General features: G+C 43.7%; 1 protein-coding gene across 1 annotated transcript in view; it reads right to left on the minus strand.

Annotated features, from left to right (window-relative positions):
- kcnh1a (potassium voltage-gated channel, subfamily H (eag-related), member 1a) overlaps positions 1-21,337 on the minus strand; it is a 99,835-nt gene that overhangs the window by 71,781 nt on the left and 6,717 nt on the right. The window contains exons 4-10 of the mRNA XM_065012751.1: positions 19,364-19,470; positions 18,846-18,974; positions 18,443-18,561; positions 17,718-17,885; positions 16,816-17,040; positions 1,476-1,502; positions 434-591 (exon numbers count right to left, since the gene is read on the minus strand). Of these exons, the coding sequence (XP_064868823.1) occupies positions 434-591; positions 1,476-1,502; positions 16,816-17,040; positions 17,718-17,885; positions 18,443-18,561; positions 18,846-18,974; positions 19,364-19,470 (933 nt within the window). The remainder of the gene's footprint in view (positions 1-433; positions 592-1,475; positions 1,503-16,815; positions 17,041-17,717; positions 17,886-18,442; positions 18,562-18,845; positions 18,975-19,363; positions 19,471-21,337) is intronic.

Here is a 21,337-nt window from a genome sequence, read left to right on the forward strand (position 1 = left end):
TTAACTCCTATAACAGGTTTTGCCAACTCTCTCCTCGGGGACCAACAGACGGTTCACATCTTTGTTGTCTAATCGTCAAGCTCTTGACAAGTTAAATCAGGTGTGCCAGTTCCCGGATAAGATAATTGGGTACTGTCATAACCCATTAAAGGTAGACTCAGCGATATGACGAAGATGCACAAAGTTAACAGCATAGTTAGTCAATTTCCGCAACAACTAAGAGTGTTGAAGCACAAGGCTAAACTTCTCTGCTATTTTGGTCCCGTACCTACCACGTTGTAACAGCGTGAAGTGAACCCCTGCACATACGCAGATACTTTGTGTGACTGTGTGAGAGCTGTGCTATCGCAATAGCTGCGGTGCTGCTCGTGTCAACGTCATTTCACTGAGTCTACCTTTAATATACAGTAAATCAGTCTTAACAGAACAGTACCAGATGCAGGCCAACCAGTGGGCAGCCAAGCCGAAGACACACACCAACAGGACGAGGACGGCGGCTCCATACTCAATGTAGTGGTCCAGTTTACGGGCTACTCTGCCCAAGCGCAGCAACCGGACAACCTTCAGAGAACTGAACAGACTGCTGATCCCCTGAGAGAGAGAAAGATCAGGCAAAGGTTGACATAATGTTTACGTTCTATGGAAACTGAAGGGTGGACCTGTAGCTTAGGAGCCATTACTCAAAGAATGAACAAACCTAGAACTGCATTCTCGTGAGACTGAAACATATCTCAACATGTTGACAAAATGTATGTGTCTGTATGCATGTACTATTCTCTCAACCAGGATAGTCCACTCTATAACATTTGCCACTGTTTCCCAGGGAGTCCTTGGATACTGAATGTGTGTGCTGGCATCAAGAAGTCTTTCCTAGACGTTAATAATATTCATGGGATGTTATGACTATAAAATGAGGGTGTACTCAAGCAGCTGTGATACAAGCCATAGACTTGCACCCAGTCCATATAACCTCACACTGAACTTGTAGCATTCATTTACTGTAAGACAACTAGCTAGGGTCTTTATTCATGAATTCAATCAAAACACCATTGGCAAGTTCCAGGGGTAAATCTGAAGGAAAGAAAGACTTCCTTTGGAGTCATATAATCAACACAGAAAAACATGATCTAACACATTAGAGATGTGACAGAAATCAACATGTATTCCATTCAACTCACCATCTGTGATTTCAATCTGAATCATGAACAGAGTACAGAAAAAAACATGCATTTGTAAAAACAGGGTGATACATCACACATGAAAGACCATATTGTTTATGTCAATTTATGTAAACCATTTGAGTGGAGCGTGTGTGTTTAAGTTTTAACTTATCCTGGATGACACAGCACATACGGTCAACTATGTGTCTGTGTTTATCAATTGCAAATGTGAAAATAATGTTTTATCATATCATTATAATCATATTTTGACCCAAACCAACTCAATCAAAGTGGGTTTGATAACGAAAGGCCTACTTGAGTGACAGCTCGACGGTTCCAGTTCTTCACGTTCCACAAATAAACACAGACAGAGGAGGGGGAGGGACCATGCAAACAGAACAAAACAGGGGGATGAGGAAGAAAATAAAGACGTGAGCATGATCAAACAGAAGAAAAGTAGACATATAAGAAGATAAAACCATGATGACTTCAAACATTCATACAAATTAATAGGTAAATCATATTCGTGTAAAAAAAAGGATAATGTGATGGGGGGAAAAAAAGACAACAGTTCAGAGACACCAAACCAAATCTCCTCACAGACTTTTTTTGAATGACTACTGGGGTTTATTAAGCATGGTGGAAAGTTCAGAGCGTTGCAGTGGGCCACACTGGATTTACTGTATCAGTTTGACAATTGTTTGCGGCAAACATGTTGCTTAGTAACAATTTCAGTTGAAAGATTTGAATGAATATTCCAAAATGTTACAGTGAAGCTGCAAATACATACCTCCTTTTTGTAATTATTACTGTGGCTCTTTAGCTATCAACTGAAAAAACCTTTGCTATTCCTAATACATGTAGAAAAAGCCTACATGGCCACTTGATTATTTGTACTGACAGTTTAGACCTGAAACAGACACTTCCATTCGTCTCACACTACCTCAGACTGTTAGCTAGCGTTAGCAAATGTTCACGGCTAACACAAAACAAATTAAATGTGTTAGCTAACGTTTGCTACTATTTACCTTACTGAACACATATCAGGATAACTACAAGTAGAATAAGCTGTCCCCACTTCAGAGGAAACATAACTTAGTAACACTATACTTATTGCCTGCAGGTAGGTATAATGCAGAGTCCTTTATAATGTTATAATAACGCTTAATGAAAACTTCACATATATTTTATCAATCCTATACAGATGCTTCACAAATCCTTTACCAAGCGTATAAAGATTCTTCACAAATCGTTCATAAGCCAATGTACAACCAGAAGTACAAACATTGCTTGATGATCAACTTCAAATAAATGACATGAATTCCCAGTAATACAGAAACGAAAATGTTGTTTTCACTGTCCATAGCAGCTGGCTGGACAGAACCTAGTCAGGCTAACAGAAAATGTCCTGGTGTCTGTCAGCTGTCAGCATTAACCAGGCGCTGAGAAGCTGAAAGACTAGAGGCTGACAAAGTGCTGTACCTGCAGATACAACAGACTTGGTGCAGCTCACAGCTTTCTTAGGATCAGCTTGTTATGTACCACTGCAGCACTTTACACCACAGCCACGGCCTTCATCAACTAACAACTCACTACATGGATGCGTTTGAGCGACACATCAGGACACTAAACTCTCCAGTTTGGTTTGCCTAAATGGCAGCTAACAGCAGCAACAAGCTCTAGCCCTGTAGGGCCTATAGTGTGCATGTGCATGCACGTGTGTGTGAAGGGTGTGCACATTGTGCAGTGCATGCTAATAATGAAGGTGACCTGAGTAATCAATAGGCCTAGAATTGTAACGTTATCCATCTCTAAATACGTTTAATGACCCCTCCGTGGTACACTGACCCAGAGATGCACTAAACGTTATAATTCACCAAATAAAATGGTGCTTAAATAGCATTTAAGTGCCTTTACCCTCTATTACAACCCATGCTTTCACATATCCAAATCCTTTAGTCTCAGAATAAGAATATTTAATAGATTTCAAAGTCTGATGTGTTTCATTCGATGTTACTAACCATTAGAGATAAGCTACATAAAAAAGAGAGGTCATTCACCTAATAAATTACGGGGAGTTTACATATAGAGTGTGCAACTCTATTTTAATAGCTTATAGTTTATTCGCCGTTAGTCAGCACCTCTACATAAAATAATTTTCTCTGTGTGTGCGCCAGCTCATGTCTTTTATTCGACTATCCATTATTTGTATTTTTTTATTGAACCTTTATTTAACTAGGCAAGTCAGTTAAGAACAAATTCTTCTTTACAATGACGGCCTACCAAAAGCCAAAAGTCCTCCTGCAGGGACGGGGGCTGGGATTAAAAATACAAATAAATGAAATAAAAATATAGGACAAAACACACATCACAACAAGAGAGACAACACAACACTACATACAGAGAGACCTAAGAGAACATAGCATGGTAGCAACACAACATGTCAACAACATGGTAGCAACAACAACATGGTAGCAACACAACATGGCAGCAGCACAACATGGTAGCAGCACAAAACAGGGTACAAACATTGTTTGGCACAGACAACAGCACAAAGGGCAAGAAGGTAGAGACAACAATACATCACACAAAGCAGTCACAACTGTCAGTAAGAGTTTGCATGATTGAGTCTTCGAATGAAGAGATTGAGTTAAAACTGTCCAGTTTGAGTGTTTGTTGCAACGCGTTCCTGTCTCTAGCTGTAGCGAACTGAAAAGACGAGCGACCCAGGGATGTGTGTGCTTTGGGGATCTTTAACAGAATGTGACTGGCAGAACGGGTGTTGTATGTGGAGGATGAGGGCTACAGTATATAACTCAGATAGGGGGGAGTGAGGCCTAAGAGAGTTTTATAAATAGGCAACAACCAGTGGGTCTTGCGACAGGTATACAGAGATGACCAGTTTACAGAAGACTATAGAGTGCAGTGATGTGTCTTATAAGGAGCATTGGTGGCAAATCTAACGGCCGAATGGTAAAGAACATCTAGGTGCTCGAGAGTGACATATCCATAACCTGAGCGGAAACCAGATTGCATACCAGAGAGAATACTATAGACATCAAGAAAGCCAGTCAGTTGATTATTGACAAGTTTTCCCAACACTTTTGATAAACAGGGCAGAATAGAAATAGTCCTATAACAGTTAGGATCATCTTAATGTTCCCCCTTAAATAAAGGACTAACCGTGGCTCCCTTCCAAGCAATGGGACCCTCCCCAGAGAGGAGAGACAGGTTCAAAAGGTCAGAGATGGGCTTGGTGATTATAGGAACAGCAACCTTAAAGAAGAAAGGGTCTAAACTCTCTGACCCAGATGTTGTTAGGGGGTCAAGTTTACGGAGCTCCTTTAGCACCTTGGACTCAGTGACTCATTAGAGAGACATGGCAATGTTTCAACCCTAATTGTCTGTGGGATTGATTGATTCTCTGTGAGAAACTTCCGAGGTGCCTATTTGGCTTGATTTGGGGAAAGGTAAATGGAGTGTATTGATTATAGAGCAATCTATAGCATCTTAAATTAGATAATTTTTTATTACTTAGGGGTGAGGGTGCAGCTTCCTGTTCGGTGGGAGCTCCATTTGACCAATATTTGACCAACTACGTAAGATTAGACAACACACACATATCCGAGATTTAGTCATTGTTTATGTGTAGACCTATGTACATATTAATCTGCATAGCCAAACAGACAATCACACATTAGTTAGCCAATGGCCATACATCATCTTCCTGTCTAATGCTTATGGTTTCACTGGCTAATGTCTACACAGAGCTCATTGAGCCAGTCTTGTAATACCTGCCTAGCTGTGTTGTGCTAATATCTAATTTAATCCAGTCCTATACCCGCACACCTGGACAGCTGTACTGCTAATGCTAACCACTACACTGAAGCTCATTTAATCCAGTACTGTAGCTGCACGCTTGGCTAGCTGCACTGCTAACAATACAGCTACACTTCGAAGGCTACATTAATTCTAGTTCTATTGCTGCAGATGCAATGCTGGCATCTATCCCCTCCACCAGAGATCTAATTTCCATCATGACAGAAGAAATCTCGAATCCCCTGATACAAAATTACAGCATATGTCAAACCAGCCATACAAAAGCTAATTTTAGAAAAGGGAAAAACGATTGAAATGGGAGGAAAAAGAGAAAGATAATTTATTGTTTTGTTTACTCTCCTGCTTTCACCTTGCCCGTTAGGAAACAAGCAATCCATTTCACTGCACTTCAGTGAGATGTCAGTCTCCAAACCATATGCTGTACTGACTGCTAAGGGTAGCATTCACATGTAAAACACATGAAAACATTAGAAGCAGTGACTGACTGACTCTTCCAGTGGATTAGCATTGGACTGCAGACTCCTAGCCTGAAAATCCAGACCGAATTAAGCTCTGTTTCACTCCACCATTGAAATGTGATTCAGTCTGGATTTTGAGGCAAGCAGACTATTTTCTCCGAGCTCCATTTAATGAGAACTTCTTCACAAGGTAGCACTGGAGGTTCTGGCGGGGGCAATGGGACTAATTACCCCGCTGTTCTCTAACACTTCCACTGAAAAGAAAAATGAAAGTGAGCCAGCTCACTAAGAGAGGAGAAGAGAGTGATAGAGATAGAGCGCGCTGGGCGAAAGACAGTGAGGTTACCCACACCACACTTGAGCACCCAGAGAGAGCTGTGTGAAGGCCTCTCTCTGCAGGCAGCCAGGTCAAAACACATTCAACAGGAAGTCTGGAAACTCAAATCCAAGACTTTCTTCAAAGGCCACAGACAGAGCCATGGAGAAGAGATAGATAGGCATAGAAAGCTATAGAAAGTTAACGTCTGCGGGCAGCCAGGTCAAACCTCAACACAACGGCAGCAAGTCATGAATCTCTCGTGGACAGATGCAAGTATCATAACTGGTATCGTAGCGTCTGTCAACAGACTGTGTGGGATTTGACGACTAATGAGGAATTTTTTTACTTCCCTGCTTTTGCTTCTTGTTCTAGTATCTTTTCTAACACGTCTCCCCCCAGAAATGAATCGAGCATCTGACATAATTATGCAAGACTTTAGTTCTGGCTGTATGAGATTATGAACTCATAAATATCTGGAACTCACACCCAATACACTCTGGGACTTAAAATATATCTGAGTCATCTTCAAGTATGTATCTACAAGGTTGGTGTCAATTCTACTTCAATTCATATAAAAAATTAAAGTCCAATTCCCATTTTCCTAATTGAAAAGCAATTTCAGTTTACTTCATGAATTGACTGAATGGAAATGGAACCCAACTCTGTTTATCTGTGCCTCTGAGACATGTTTACCTGAGACTTACAGATCTGAAACAGGTCTTTCAAAATCTACACTATACAGTATATACAAAAGTTTGTGGACACCCCTTCAAATGAGTGGATTCGGCTCTTCAGCCACAGCCGTTGCTGACAGGTGTATAAAATCGAACACACAGCCATGCAATCTCCATAGACAAATATTGTCAGTAGAATGGCCTTACTGAAGAGCTCAGTGAATTTCAATGTGGCACTGTCATAGGATGCCACCTTTCCAACAAGTCAGTTCGTCCAAAAATATGATTCTGCCCTGCTAGGGCTGCCCCAGTCTAGTTCAATACATTTTTTATTTAACCTTTATTTAACTAGGCAAGTCAGTTAAGAACAAATTATTATTTACATTGACGGCCTATCAGGGAACAGTGGGTTAATTGCCTTGATCAGGGGCAGAACAACAGATTTATACCCTGTCAGCTAGGGGATTCAATCCAGCAACCTTTCGGTTACTGGCCCAACGCTCTAAACATTAGGCTACCTGCCTTCCCAGAACAGTGGAGGCTGTAACAGCAGCGAAAAAGGGGGACCAACTCCATATTAATGCTTATGATTTTGGAATGAGATGTTCGATGAGCAGGTGTCCACATACTTTTGGTAATGTAGTGTATTTATACCTCATCACCATGGGGTTGTGTGACTACTGACACACTACTGAATTCTCTGGTAAGGAGACTGAGTAAGCAAGGCACTTCACATACTGAAAATGACAGCAACACTATATTTCCTATTGCTGCAGCAGTCTGAGTCATACAGTAATATGTGCCTGAGCCTCAACGCTTTAACACTCATGGATAAACGGGTTTAATTCCATAATTTAATGAATGTGTGTGGAAGGTAGGAGGGACGGCGCTAATATGCTGCTCTTTGGAGAATATTTTCTTTCCGTTCAAAGATAATCTTCCTTTTCCTTGAATTCCCTTACTATCTCTTGGTGAGCAGCTTCTGGTCGTAAACGTGGAGAAGAGGGACTCAGAGAGGCCTTTAGCTACACAGCCACACTGAAAACAAAGTCACTCACACACACGCACTAGAGGTCGACCGATTAATCGGAATGGGCGATTAATTAGGGCCGATTTCAAGTTTTCATAACATTCGGAAATCGGTATTTTTGGACACCGATTTGGCCGATTAAAAAAAAGTATATATATATGTGTGTTTTACACCTTTATTTAACTAGACAAGTCAGTTAAGAACACATTCTTATTTTCAATGACAGCCTAGGAATGGTGGGTTAACTGCCTTGTTCAGGGGCAGATGGACAGATTTTTACCTTGTCAGCTTGGGGATTCAATCTTGCAACCTTACAGTTAACTAGTCCAACGCTCTAACCACCTGCCTCTCATTGCACTCCACGAGGAGCCTGCCTGTTACGCGAATGCAATAAGAAGCCAAGGTAAATTGCTAGCTAGCATTAAACTTATCTTATAAAAAACAATCAATCAATCATAATCACTAGTTAACTACACATGGTTGATGATATTATTAGTTTATCTAGCGTGTCCTGCGTTGCATATAATCAATGCGGTGCGCATTCGCGGAAAAAGGACTGTCGTTGCTCCAACGTGTACCTAACCATAAACATTAATGCCTTTCTTAAAATCAATACACAGAAGTATATATTTTTAAACCTGCATATTTAGCTAAAAGAAATCCAGGTTAGCAGGCACTATTAAACAGGTGAAATTGTGTCACTTCTCTTGAGTTCATTGCACGCAGAGTCAGGGCATATGCGATAATAATAAACATTTTGTTTTCGAAATGATAGTTTCTGGATTCGGCCATATTAATGACCAAAGGCTCGTATTTCTGTGTGTTATTATGTTATAATTAAGTCTATGATTTGATATTTGATAGAGCAGTCTGACTGAGCGATGGTAGGCAGCAGCAGGCTCGTAAGCATTCATTCAAACAGCACTTTCGTGCATTTGCCAGCAGCTCTTCGTTGTGCTTCAAGCATTGAGCTGTTTATGACTTCAAGCCTATCAACTCTCGAGATTAGGCTGGTGTAACCGATGTGAAATGGCTAGCTAGTTAGCGGGGTGCGCGCTAATAACGTTTCAAACGTCACTCGCTCTGAGACTTGGAGTAGTTGTTCCCCTTGCTCTGCAAGGGCCGCGTATTTTGTGGAGCGATGGGTAACGATGCTTCGAGGGTGGCTGTTGCCGATGTGTTCCTCGTTCGAGCCCAGGTAGGAGCGAGGAGAGGGACGGAAGCTGGTATAGAGAGAAATAGTCCTATAAATACTATATTAACTGCAACCTAAAACCTATTACCTTGGAATATTGAAGACTCATGTTAAAAGGAACCACTAGCTTTCATATGTTCTCATGTTCTGAGCAAGGAACTTAAACGTTAGCTTTTTTACATGGCACATATTGCACTTTTACTTTCTTCTCCAACACTTTGTTTTTGCATTATTTAAACCAAATTGAACATGTTTCATTATTTATTTGAGGCTAAATTGATTTTTATTTATGTATTATATTAAGTTTAAAAAAGTGTTCATTCAGTATTGTTGTAATTGTCATTATTACAAATACATTTCAAAAAATCGGCCCGATTAATCGGTATCGGCGGTTTTTGGTCCTCCAATAATCGGTATCGGCGTTGAAAAATCATAATCGGTCGACCTCTAACACACACACACACACTGACAACGAAGTCACACACACACACATGCACACTGAAGACGGAGTCACAAATCAAAACCAACGACCAGCATAATAACTCTATACGGCTGCCATAAGACAAATGAACGCTGACAGGTTTGTGACCCTTCAAATGGAGCCTGATGTCCAGTAACATACGCTGGTTAACAGGCTGAACTCGTCTATAGACACAACACAGCCTGACATCCAGTAATATAAGCTAATATAACAGGCTGAGCTCATTGGTTCTGTGGGAGAGACTGAGAAAAGGCTGTGTTGGGTGTTTCTGGAGGGCGGGTAAGGACATTAAGATTAAGACATTAGCTGCTGTCATTAGCCAAACATAAATTATATAGTCAGACAGAAAAGGAAAAGCTCAATGGCAGCGAATCAATATACAGTGGGGCAAAGAAGTATTTAGTCAGCCACCAATTGTGCAAGTTCTCCCACTTAAAAAGATGAGAGAGGCCTGTAATTTTCATCATAGGCACACTTTAACTATGACAGACAGAATGAGAAAAAAAATCCAGAAAATCACATTGTATGATTTTTTATGGTAGTGGTAATACTAGGGCTGTGGGTTAGAACATGGGGCTGGTAGTGGTAACACTAGGGCTGTGGGTTAGATCATGGGGCTGGTAGTGGTAACACCAGGGTTGTGGGTTAGAACATGGGGCTGGTAGTGGTAACACCAGGGTTGTGGGTTAGATCATGGGGCTGGTAGTGGTAACGCCAGGGTTGTGGGTTAGATCATGGGGCTGGTAGTGGTAACACCAGGGTTGTGGGTTAGAACATGGGGCTGGTAGTGGTAACACCAGGGTTGTGGGTTAGAACATGGGGCTGGTAGTGGTAACACCAGGGTTGTGGCTTAGATCATGGGGCTGCTAGTGGTAACACCAGGGTTGTGGGTTAGATCATGGGAATGGTAGTGGTAATACTAGGGCTGTGGGTTAGAACATGGGGCTGGTAGTGGTAACACCAGGGTTGTGGGTTAGATCATGGGGTTGGTAGTGGTAATACTAGGGTTGTGGGTTAGATCATGGGGCTGGTAGTGGTAACACCAGGGTTGTGGGTTAGATCATGGGGCTGGTAGTGGTAATACTAGGGTTGTGGGTTAGATCATGGGGCTGGTAGGGTAACACCAGGGTTGTGGGTTAGATCATGGGGCTGGTAGTGGTAACACCAGGGTTGTGGGTTAGATCATGGGGCTGGTAGTGGTAACACCAGGGTTGTGGGTTAGATCATGGGGCTGGTAGTGGTAATACTAGGGTTGTGGGTTAGATCATGGGGCTGGTAGTGGTAACACCAGGGTTGTGGGTTAGAACATGGGGCTGATAATGGTAACACCAGGGTTGTGGGTTAGATCATGGGGCTGGTAGCGGTAACACCAGGGTTGTGGGTTAGATCATGGGGCTGGTAGCGGTAACACCAGGGTTGTGGGTTAGATCATGGGGCTGGTAGTGTTAGATCATGGGGCTGGTAGTGGTAATACTAGGGCTGTGGGTTAGATCATGGGGCTGGTAGTGGTAATACTAGGGTTGTGGGTTAGAACATGGGGCTGGTAGCGGTAACACCAGGGTTGTGGGTTAGATCATGGGGCTGGTAGTGTTAGATCATGGGGCTGGTAGTGGTAATACTAGGGTTGTGGGTTAGATCATGGGGCTGGTAGTGGTAACATCAGGGTTGTGGGTTAGATCATGGGGCTGGTAGTGGTAATACTGGGCTGTGGGTTAGATCATGGGGCTGGTAGTGGTAATACTAGGGCTGTGGGTTAGATCATGGGGCTGGTAGTGGTAACACCAGGGTTGTGGGTTAGAACATGGGGCTGGTAGTGGTAATACCAGGGTTGTGGGTTAGATCATGGGGCTGGTAGTGGTAACGCCAGGGTTGTGGGTTAGATCATGGGGCTGGTAGTGTTAGATCATGGGGCTGGTCGTGGTAACACCAGGGTTGTGGGTTAGAACATGGGGCTGGTAGTGGTAACACCAGGGTTGTGGCTTAGATCATGGGGCTGCTAGTGGTAACACCAGGGTTGTGGGTTAGATCATGGGAATGGTAGTGGTAATACTAGGGCTGTGGGTTAGAACATGGGGCTGTTTTAAAAAAATATATATTTTTTTTATTTATTTCACCTTTATTTAACCAGGTAGGCTAGTTGAGAACAAGTTCTCATTTGCAACTGCGACCTGGCCAAGATAAAGCATAGCAGTGTGAACAGACAACACAGAGTTACACATGGAGTAAACAATTAACAAGTCAATAACACAGTAGAAAAAAAATGGGCAGTCTATATACAATGTGTGCAAAAGGCATGAGGAGGTAGGCGAATAATACAATTTTGCAGATTAACACTGGAGTGATAAATGATCAGATGGTCATGTACAGGTAGAGATATTGGTGTGCAAAAGAGCAGAAAAGTAAATAAATAAAAACAGTATAAAAACAGTATGGGAATGAGGTAGGTGAAAATGGGTGGGCTATTTACCAATAGACTATGTACAGCTGCAGCGATCGGTTAGCTGCTCGGATAGGTGATGTTTGAAGTTGGTGAGGGAGATAAAAGTCTCCAACTTCAGCGATTTTTGCAGTTCGTTCCAGTCACAGGCAGCAGAGTACTGGAACGAAAGGCGGCCAAATGAGGTGTTGGCTTTAGGGATGATCAGTGAGATACACCTGCTGGAGCGCGTGCTACGGATGGGTGTTGCCATCGTGACCAGTGAACTGAGATAAGGCGGAGCTTTACCTAGCATGGACTTGTAGATGACCTGGAGCCAGTGGGTCTGGCGACGAATATGTAGCGAGGGCCAGCCGACTAGAGCATACAAGTCGCAGTGGTGGGTGGTATAAGGTGCTTTGGTGACAAAACGGATGGCACTGTGATAGACTGCATCCAGTTTGCTGAGTAGAGTGTTGGAAGCCATTTTGTAGATGACATCGCCGAAGTCGAGGATCGGTAGGATAGTCAGTTTTACTAGGGTAAGCTTGGCGGCGTGAGTGAAGGAGGCTTTGTTGCGGAATAGAAAGCCGACTCTTGATTTGATTTTCGATTGGAGATGTTTGATGTGAGTCTGGAAGGAGAGTTTGCAGTCTAGCCAGACACCTAGGTACTTATAGATGTTCACATATTCAAGGTCGGAACCATCCAGGGTGGTGATGCTAGTCGGGCATGCGGGTGCAGGCAGCGATCGGTTGAAAAGCATGCATTTGGTTTTACTCGCGTTTAAGAGCAGTTGGAGGCCACGGAAGGAGTGCTGTATGGCATTGAAGCTCGTTTGGAGGTTAGATAGCACAGTGTCCAATGACGGGCCGAAAGTATATAGAATGGTGTCGTCTGCGTAGAGGTGGATCAGGGAATCGCCCGCAGCAAGAGCAACATCATTGATATATACAGAGAAAAGAGTCGGCCCGAGAATTGAACCCTGTGGCACCCCCATAGAGACTGCCAGAGGACCGGACAGCATGCCCTCCGATTTCACACACTGAACTCTGTCTGCAAAGTAATTGGTGAACCAGGCAAGGCAGTCATCCGAGAAACCGAGGCTATTGAGTCTGCCGATAAGAATATGGTGATTGACAGAGTCGAAAGCCTTGGCGAGGTCGATGAAGACGGCTGCACAGTACTGTCTTTTATCGATGGCGGTTATGATATCGTTTAGTACCTTGAGCGTGGCTGAGGTGCACCCGTGACCGGCTCGGAAACCAGATTGCACAGCGGAGAAGGTACGGTGGGATTCGAGATGGTCAGTGACCTGTTTGTTGACTTGGCTTTCAAGACCTTAGATAGGCAGGGCAGGATGGATATAGGTCTATAGCAGTTTGGGTCCAGGGTGTCTCCCCCTTTGAAGAGGGGGATGACTGCGGCAGCTTTCAATCCTTGGGGATCTCAGACGATATGAAAGAGAGGTTGAACAGGCTGGTAATAGGGGTTGCGACAATGGCGGCAGATAGTTTCAGAAATAGAGGGTCCAGATTGTCAAGCCCAGCTGATTTGTACGGGTCTAGGTTTTGCAGCTCTTTCAGAACATCTGCTATCTGGATTTGGGTAAAGGAGAACCTGGAGAGGCTTGGGCGAGGAGCTGCGGGGGGGGCGGAGCTGTTGGCCGAGGTTGGAGTAGCCAGGCGGAAGGCATGGCCAGCCGTTGAGAAGTGCTTATTGAAGCTTTCGATAATCGTGGATTTATCGGTGGAGACCGTGTTACCTAGCCTCAGTGCAGTGGGCAGCTGGGAGGAGGTGCTCTTGTTCTCCATGGACTTCACAGTGTCCCAGAACTTTTTGGAGTTGGAGCTACAGGATGCAAACTTCTGCCTGAAGAAGCTGGCCTTTGCTTTCCTGACTGACTGCGTGTATTGGTTCCTGACTTCCCTGAACAGTTGCATATTACGGGGGCTATTCGATGCTATTGCAGTCCGCCACAGGATGTTTTTGTGCTGGTCGAGGGCAGTCAGGTCTGGAGTGAACCAAGGGCTGTATCTGTTCTTGATTCTGCATTTTTTGAACGGAGCATGCTTATCTAAAATGGTGAGGAAGTTACTTTTAAAGAATGACCAGGCATCCTCAACTGACGGGATGAGGTCAATGTCCTTCCAGGATACCCGGGCCAGGTCGATTAGAAAGTCCTGCTCACAGAAGTGTTTTAGGGAGCGTTTGACAGTGATGAGGTGTGGTCGTTTGACTGCGGCTCCGTAGCGGATACAGGCAATGAGGCAGTGATCGCTGAGATCCTGGTTGAAGACAGCGGAGGTGTATTTGGAGGGCCAGTTGGTCAGGATGACGTCTATGAGTGTGCCCTTGTTTACAGAGTTAGGGTTGTACCTGGTGGGTTCCTTGATGATTTGAGTGAGATTGAGGGCATCTAGCTTACATTGTAGGACTGCCGGGGTGTTAAGCATATCCCAGTTTAGGTCACCTAACAGAACAAACTCTGAAGCTAGATGGGGGGCGATCAATTCACAAATGGTGTCCAGGGCACAGCTGGGAGCTGAGGGTGGTCGGTAGCAGGCGGCAACAGTGAGAGACTTATTTCTGGAGAGAGTAATTTTCAAAATTAGTAGTTCGAACTGTTTGGGTATGGACCTGGAAAGTATGACATTACTTTGCAGGCTATCTCTGCAGTAGACTGCAACTCCGCCCCCTTTGGCAGTTCTATCTTGACGGAAGATGTTATAGTTGAGTATGGAAATCTCTGAATTTTTGGTGGCCTTCCTGAACCAGGATTCAGACACGGCAAGGACATCAGGGTTAGCAGAGTGTGCTAAAGCAGTGAGTAAAACAAACTTAGGGAGGAGGCTTCTGATGTTGACATGCATAAAACCAAGGTTTTTTCGATCACAGAAGTCAACAAATGAGGGTACCTGGGGACATGCAGGGCCTGGGTTTACCTCCACATCACCCGCGGAACAGAGAAGGAGTAGTATGAGGGTGCGGCTAAAGGCTATCAAAACTGGTCGCCTAGAACGTTGGGGGCAGAGGATAAGAGGAGCAGGTTTCTGGGCATGGTAGAATATATTCAGGGCATAATGCGCAGACAGGGGTATGGTGGGGTGCGGGTACAGCGGAGGTAGGCCCAGGCACTGGGTGATGATGAGAGAGGTTGTATCTCTGGACATGCTGGTTGTAATGGGTGAGGTCACCGCATGTGTGGGAGGTGGGACAAAGGAGGTAACAGGGGTATGCAGAGTGGGTCTAGGGGCTCCATTGTGAACTAAAACAATGATAACTAACCTGAACAACAGTATACAAGGCATATTGACATCTGAGAGAGACATACAGCGAGGCATACAGTAATCACAGGTGTTGAATTTGGAAAGCTAGCTAAAAACAGTAGGCGAGGCTAATCCGCTAGCACAACAAACAGCAGGTAAAATGGCGTTGACTAGGCAACGGGGCCGACAGGTAAGACAAACAAGCAGAAAGGAGTACCGTGATAAAATGGACAGTCCAGCGTGCGTCAGCTATGTAGCCAAGAGATCAGTGTCCAGGGGGCAGCGATGGATGGGCAGGGAGGCTGGGCTGGCGAGTGTTATCCAGGTTTTTAAAAAACGAACAATGACTAAATAGCTTGTAGCTAGTTAGCTGGTTAGCGTCTGGAGGTTCTTGAGTGTGTCATAAAAATAAAAATAAGAGTAAAAGTAACAGCGATTCCGTATCACATTGGGTGAGGCAGGTTTCCGGAAGGTATAAACAAATTAAAAATAAAAAAGAGATAGAAAGTAAATGGGGTCAGAGAGTGATTGGGACGCGGTGGTTCAGACGGTTAGCAGGCCTGTGCTAACAAGCTAACAGTTCGTAGGCCCGAGCTAGACAAGGTAGCAGTTAGCGGACCGGAGCTTGACAAGCTAGCCGTTAGCAGGCCGAATTAGCAAGCAGGGAGATAGCGAGGGCTAGAGAGTTAACCTTTGGGGGACGTCGCGATGGGGTGAGTCTGTTTATTCCTCTTCATGCGGTGAGCTGGAGATACAGCGATTCAGAAAGCTTGCGGGCCTTGGCCAGCAGATGGATCTTTGGCGATGTCGCAGCGGAAAAGCCTGTTGAAACCCCCTCGGACGATTATGTCGGCGGACCAGTCGTGATGGATCGGCGGGGCTCCGTGTCGGCAGTAGAGGGTCCAGGCCAATTGGCAAAATAGGTATTGTTGGACCTCTTCGGCTAGTCGGGAGATGGGCTTAGCTCGAGGCTAGCTCCAGGCTAACTGGTGCTTGCTCTGGGACAGAGACGTTAGCCAGGAGTAGCCACTCGGATTGCAGCTAGCTAGTTGCGATGATCCGGTGTAAAGGTTCAGAGCTTGCGGTAGGAATCCGGAGATGTGGTAGAGAAAAGCAGTCTGATATGCTTTGGGTAGATGTCGCGCTGGTGTCCTAGTTAGCGTTGAAGACCGCTAGCAGTGGCTAGCTACTAGCTAGTAGCTAGTTAGCTGGCTAGCTTCTGATGAGGGTTCCGATTCTAAAGTATAGAAAAAGCAGATCCGTACCACATTGGGTGATGCGGGTTGCAGGAGAGTATATTCAGCCTGTAGTTGGAAAGTGAGATTAAAATATGTACGAAATATATACAGAAAAAAACGAGGAAAAACTATATTTACACTATACAGGACGGGACAAGACAAAACACACGTCCGACTGCTACGCCATCTTGGAATACATATGGCGTAGTGGTAACACCAGGGTTGTGGGTTAAATCATGGGGTTGGTAGTGGTAATACTAGGGTTGTGGGTTAGATCACGGGGCTGGTAGTGGTAACACCAGGGTTGTGGGTTAGATCATGGGGCTGGTAGTGGTAATACTAGGGTTGTGGGTTAGATCATGGGGCTGGTAGTGGTAACACCAGGGTTGTGGGTTAGATCATGGGGCTGGTAGTGGTAACACCAGGGTTGTGGGTTAGATCCCCACTGGGGCCACACTGACTGTTTAGTATGTGTCGCTGTTCACGCATCCTCCAGAACAGGAGAAATTCTACACAGAACCGAGACCGTACTGCTTTAAGTTGCACATTTCTACATATCAAAAACTCAAATTAACTAAACTATTAAAGCTGTAAAAGCTAAATTACCAATATATTGTCAGACCCGATTGACTCGAATGTCCACATTCTCGAAGGCGTTAACGAGGTCATAGGCCAGGCAGGAAAGCAGGTTGAGGACGAACACCCACCACACACACACACACACACAGTACTGACCTCGTCCACATTCTCGAAGGCGTTGATGACGTCGTAAGGCAGGCAGGAGAGCAGGTCGATGACGAACCAGGTCTTCAGGTAGTTCATCCTGATGAGCTTGGGGTCAGAGATGACCTCTCCGGCCGGGCCCACGAAGGTAGTGTGGAAGTTGAGTACAATGTCCACCAGGAAGATTACGTCTACGATGCTGTCCACCACCAGCCACGTCACGTTGTTCTGCTTGGTCTGATAGTACAGAGGTAGAGTAGAGAATCTTTGTTATAGTAGAGGAGAGAATCTGTGTTATAGAAAAGGAGAGAATATTTGTAGAGCAGTATAGTAGAGAATCTGTGTTATTCCCGAATGGCAATTTGCTTTAGCGTAGAGAATCTATATTACCTCCCCAAGATTATTAGCATACATTTATTTTTTTATGCATCCTTGAGGACAGGATCTTTATTATTGTAAATTAGAGAATCTTTGTTAGACCATAGAGATATAGGTCCCACTTTAAACAAAGTACAACATATAAAGGCTTTATAAAGCATACATAAAGCCTTCATAATCACTACATAAATGCTTCACAAAACATCTATAAGAGTATGTCATACTGTGTATAAAAGGGTGACATAACCATTCCCACTGAAGGGTGAATAATCAAATTTGACACAAAACACTTTCTATGTTTATACACCATTTATAGAGTCATGACATAAGCTTATAGATGATTTGTGAAGCCTTTATGTAGTGCTTATGAATCATTTATGTATGCCAAATAAAGCCTTTACAAGTTGTACTTCGTTTAAAGTGGGACCGAGATATATAACACAAAATAGAGTGGTTGCATAGCTCTAGACAGAATATGCTGATAATGGCAGCCATCTTGGTCAGGGATAAAGTATATGTCATTATATGGTTCAGACCTTGAAGGAGACGTTGTAAGGAACCATAATGGCCGTGTAGAAGGTGAGGATGAGGATGACCCAGTCCCATGTGGTCTTGAAGGCGCAGTAGTGGAGGATGATGTGGGGCGGCGTCTTGGGCGTCTCCTGCTTGTACTGGGGGAGGATGTCTGAGCCCAGCTGGAGGACCTGCAGATTGTATATCTTTTATGAGTTTGATGGAATAAAATCAAAGAAGGGTTTGGGGTAAACCAAGAGGTTACAGTTCACTGTAACACACACAGTGAAATGACATTGCCACCAGCAGTACTGCAGATATTGAGATGAGCGAAGATGCAAGGCACACGGTATAGTAGGCCAAAACAGAGAAGTTGAGCCTTGTGCTTCAACGCTCTTAGTTGTTGCGGAAATTGGCCCACTATGCTGTTTACTTTCTGCATCTATGTTATATCGCTGAGTCTACCTTTAAAGGTTGCGTAGATATTGTTACATCCATATATGGTGTATGTGTGTGCATCTATGTGTTTGTAAATGAGTGTGTGTGTTATCATTTCGTGCATCTCTATAATCACAAAAAAGGACAGAGACAAATGGATTCACAGCACTGGCGCACATGCCTCCATCGTAACCAAATGGAATGACAATGGTGTGTCATTCCACACACACACTCACACACACACACACACACGCCCTAGCTTTATCAGTGTAGTTATAAACACGTACAATAGACATAAATATTAGCGTACCTCAGCTAGGCGGGAGTGCTTGTGAACGTTCTCTCCCTTGTGTACAGTAGGCTGTAGCTGCTGTAACACCCCTCTACTGCTGGTCAGAGCACGAGTTAGCCGGGCAAACTTCCCCCAACCTGAGAGCACGAGGCAAAAAAAGGGTTTGGGGATTAGTACAAATAATGTACTAAAGGTAGACCAAGATTGAACTTATTAACTAACCAGAGTGTTATTATTAATAATGACGTGTTTAGATTAAAAGCAGCACACTGATGAGGGCTTTAGACGAAACACATCAGGGTTATTATTATACTTTATTGTAAAAAGTAGTTAGGACTCATCTGTAGGGGACTATCCAAGGGGACTATCCAAGTAAATGTGACCACATCCTTTGTTGCCACTTACAAACTCTGTCACTCACCTTTTGAAGTTTCATCTTCTATTGGTTGTTTAAAGGCTGTGATGTCACTGAAGGTGCACAGAAACAGCACCACTTTTTCCTGTTCGTTTCGGATAGGGGCTATCTTGACAAAGAACCATACCGGCGTTCCTGAGATGAGAGAACATACATTATTATAGGGGAATACAGCTGTCAACAGAAACGTGTTTATTAAAAAAGCACATGGTTAAAACTGGGCTCAAAGACCCAGCTCCCTGCTGGCGGCACGGGGAGGTATGACTGGGCCCTTATTCATAAAGCATGTCAGAGTAGGAGTGTTAATCTAGGATCAGGTCTCCACTGATTCATTATGACCTACAAGGCAACACTGATCCTAGATCAGCACTCCTACTATGAGACGCTTTATGGCTACGGCCCATGATCTACAGGGTTAGTACTGTCCCAATTGGCGATGGAACAGCATTGTACATATTCATAAAAAAATGGCAGAATACATTAGCGTGACAAGAGGCTGTCTTTTATGTTAACTTGGTACTTACTGTTTTTTTTATACATTAGTATTTCAAATGAGTTCATCTCGTAGTTTTCAAACGTTAGCCGTACTTTCTCGCTAGTATCCTTGTCTGTGAGCTCCCCGTACATGAAGCTAGAAACACAAAAGGAAAACAACACTATTCATTTTTAATGTCCCCCAGAAGCATTCAAAAACAAGAGCATAGACATGTTAGAATGCTGCAACGAAGTAAAATTAGTCTCTTGAAATGCCTTATTGAGGAGGTCAGAGGTGTGTGTGTGTTTATCAATGTTTTTTATGATTTCAGATCACTGCATTGTTTGCACAATCTTCTTTATCTGTTTCACTTACAGTACCAGTCAAAAGTTTGGACACACCTACTCATTCAAGGGTTTTTCTTTATTTTTACTATTTTGTAGAATAATAGTGAACACATCAAAACTATGAAATAACACATATGGAATCATGTAGTAACCAAAAAAGTGTTAAACAAATTAAAACATATTTTAGATTCTTCAAAGTAGCCACTATTTGCTTTGATGACAACTTTGCACACTCTTGGCATTCTCTCAATCAGCTTCATGAGGAATGCTTTCCCAACAGTCTTGAAGGAGTTCCCACATATGCTGAGCACTTGTTGACTGCTTTTCCTTCACTCTGCGGTCCAACTCATCCCAAACCATCTCAATTGGGTTGAGGTCAGGTGACTGTGGAGGCCAGGTACGGGGAGCACTCCGTCACTCTCCTTGGTCAAATAGCCCTTACACAGCCTGGAGGTGTGTTATGGGTCATTGTCCTGTTGAAAAACAAATGATAGTCTCACTAAGCACAAACCAGATGGGATGGCATATTGCTGCAGAATGCTGTGGTAGCCATGCTGGTTAAGTGTGCCTTGAATTCGAAATAAATCACAGACATTGTCACCAGCAAAGCACCCACACACCATCACATTTCCTCCTCCATGCTTTACGGTGGGAACCACACATGTGGAGATCATCCGTTCACCTACTCTGCGTCTCACAAAGACACGGTGGCTGGAACCAAAAAACTCAAATTTGGACTCATCAGACCAAAGGACAGATTTTCACTGGTCTAATGTCCATTGCTCGTGTTTCTTGGCCCAAGCAAGTCTCTTCACCTTATTGGTGTCCTTTAGTAGTGGTTTCTTGCAGCAATTCGACCATGAAGGCCTGATTCACGCAGTCTCCTCTGAACAGTTGATGTTGACATGTGTCCATTACTTGAACTCTGTGAAACATTTATTTGGGCTGTAATCTGAGGTGCAGTTATCTCTAATGAATTTATCCTCTGCAGCAGAGGTAACTCTGGGTCTTCCTTTCCTGTGGCGGTCCTCATGAGAGCCAGTTTCATCATAGCGCTTGATGGTTTTTGCGACTGCACTTGAAGAAACTTTCAAAGTTCTTGAAATGTTCCAGATTGACTGACATTCATATCTTAAAGTAATGATGGACTGTCATTTCTCTTTTCTTATTTGAGCTGTTCTTGCCATAATATGGAATTGGTATTTTACCTTATAGGGCTATCTTCTGTATACCACTCCTACCTTGTCACAACACAACTGATTGGTTCAAACGCATTAAGAAGGAAAGAAATCCACAAATTAACTTTTAACAAGGTACACCTGTTAATTGAAATGCATTCCAGGTGACTACCTCATGAAGCTGGTTGAAAGAATGCCAAGAGTGTGTATACTTCATAGTGTTGACGTCTTCACTATTATTCTACAATGTAGAAAATAGTACAAATAAAGAAAAACCCTGCAATGAGTAGGTGTGTCCAAACATTTGACTGGTACTGTACATGTTTCAAGCAGACCACCATAGTCCTTGTACCCAAGAACACCAAGGTAACCTGCCTAAATGACTACTGACCTGAAGCACTATTGCACTCAACACTGCAATTTCCCACCTGGACAAAAGGAACACATATGTAAGAATGCTGGTCATTGACTACAGCTCAGCATTCAACACCATAGTGC

The sequence above is a fragment of the Oncorhynchus nerka genome, linkage group LG28, assembly GCF_034236695.1.
Source record: "Oncorhynchus nerka isolate Pitt River linkage group LG28, Oner_Uvic_2.0, whole genome shotgun sequence".
In the NCBI taxonomy this organism is placed as follows: domain Eukaryota; kingdom Metazoa; phylum Chordata; class Actinopteri; order Salmoniformes; family Salmonidae; genus Oncorhynchus; species Oncorhynchus nerka.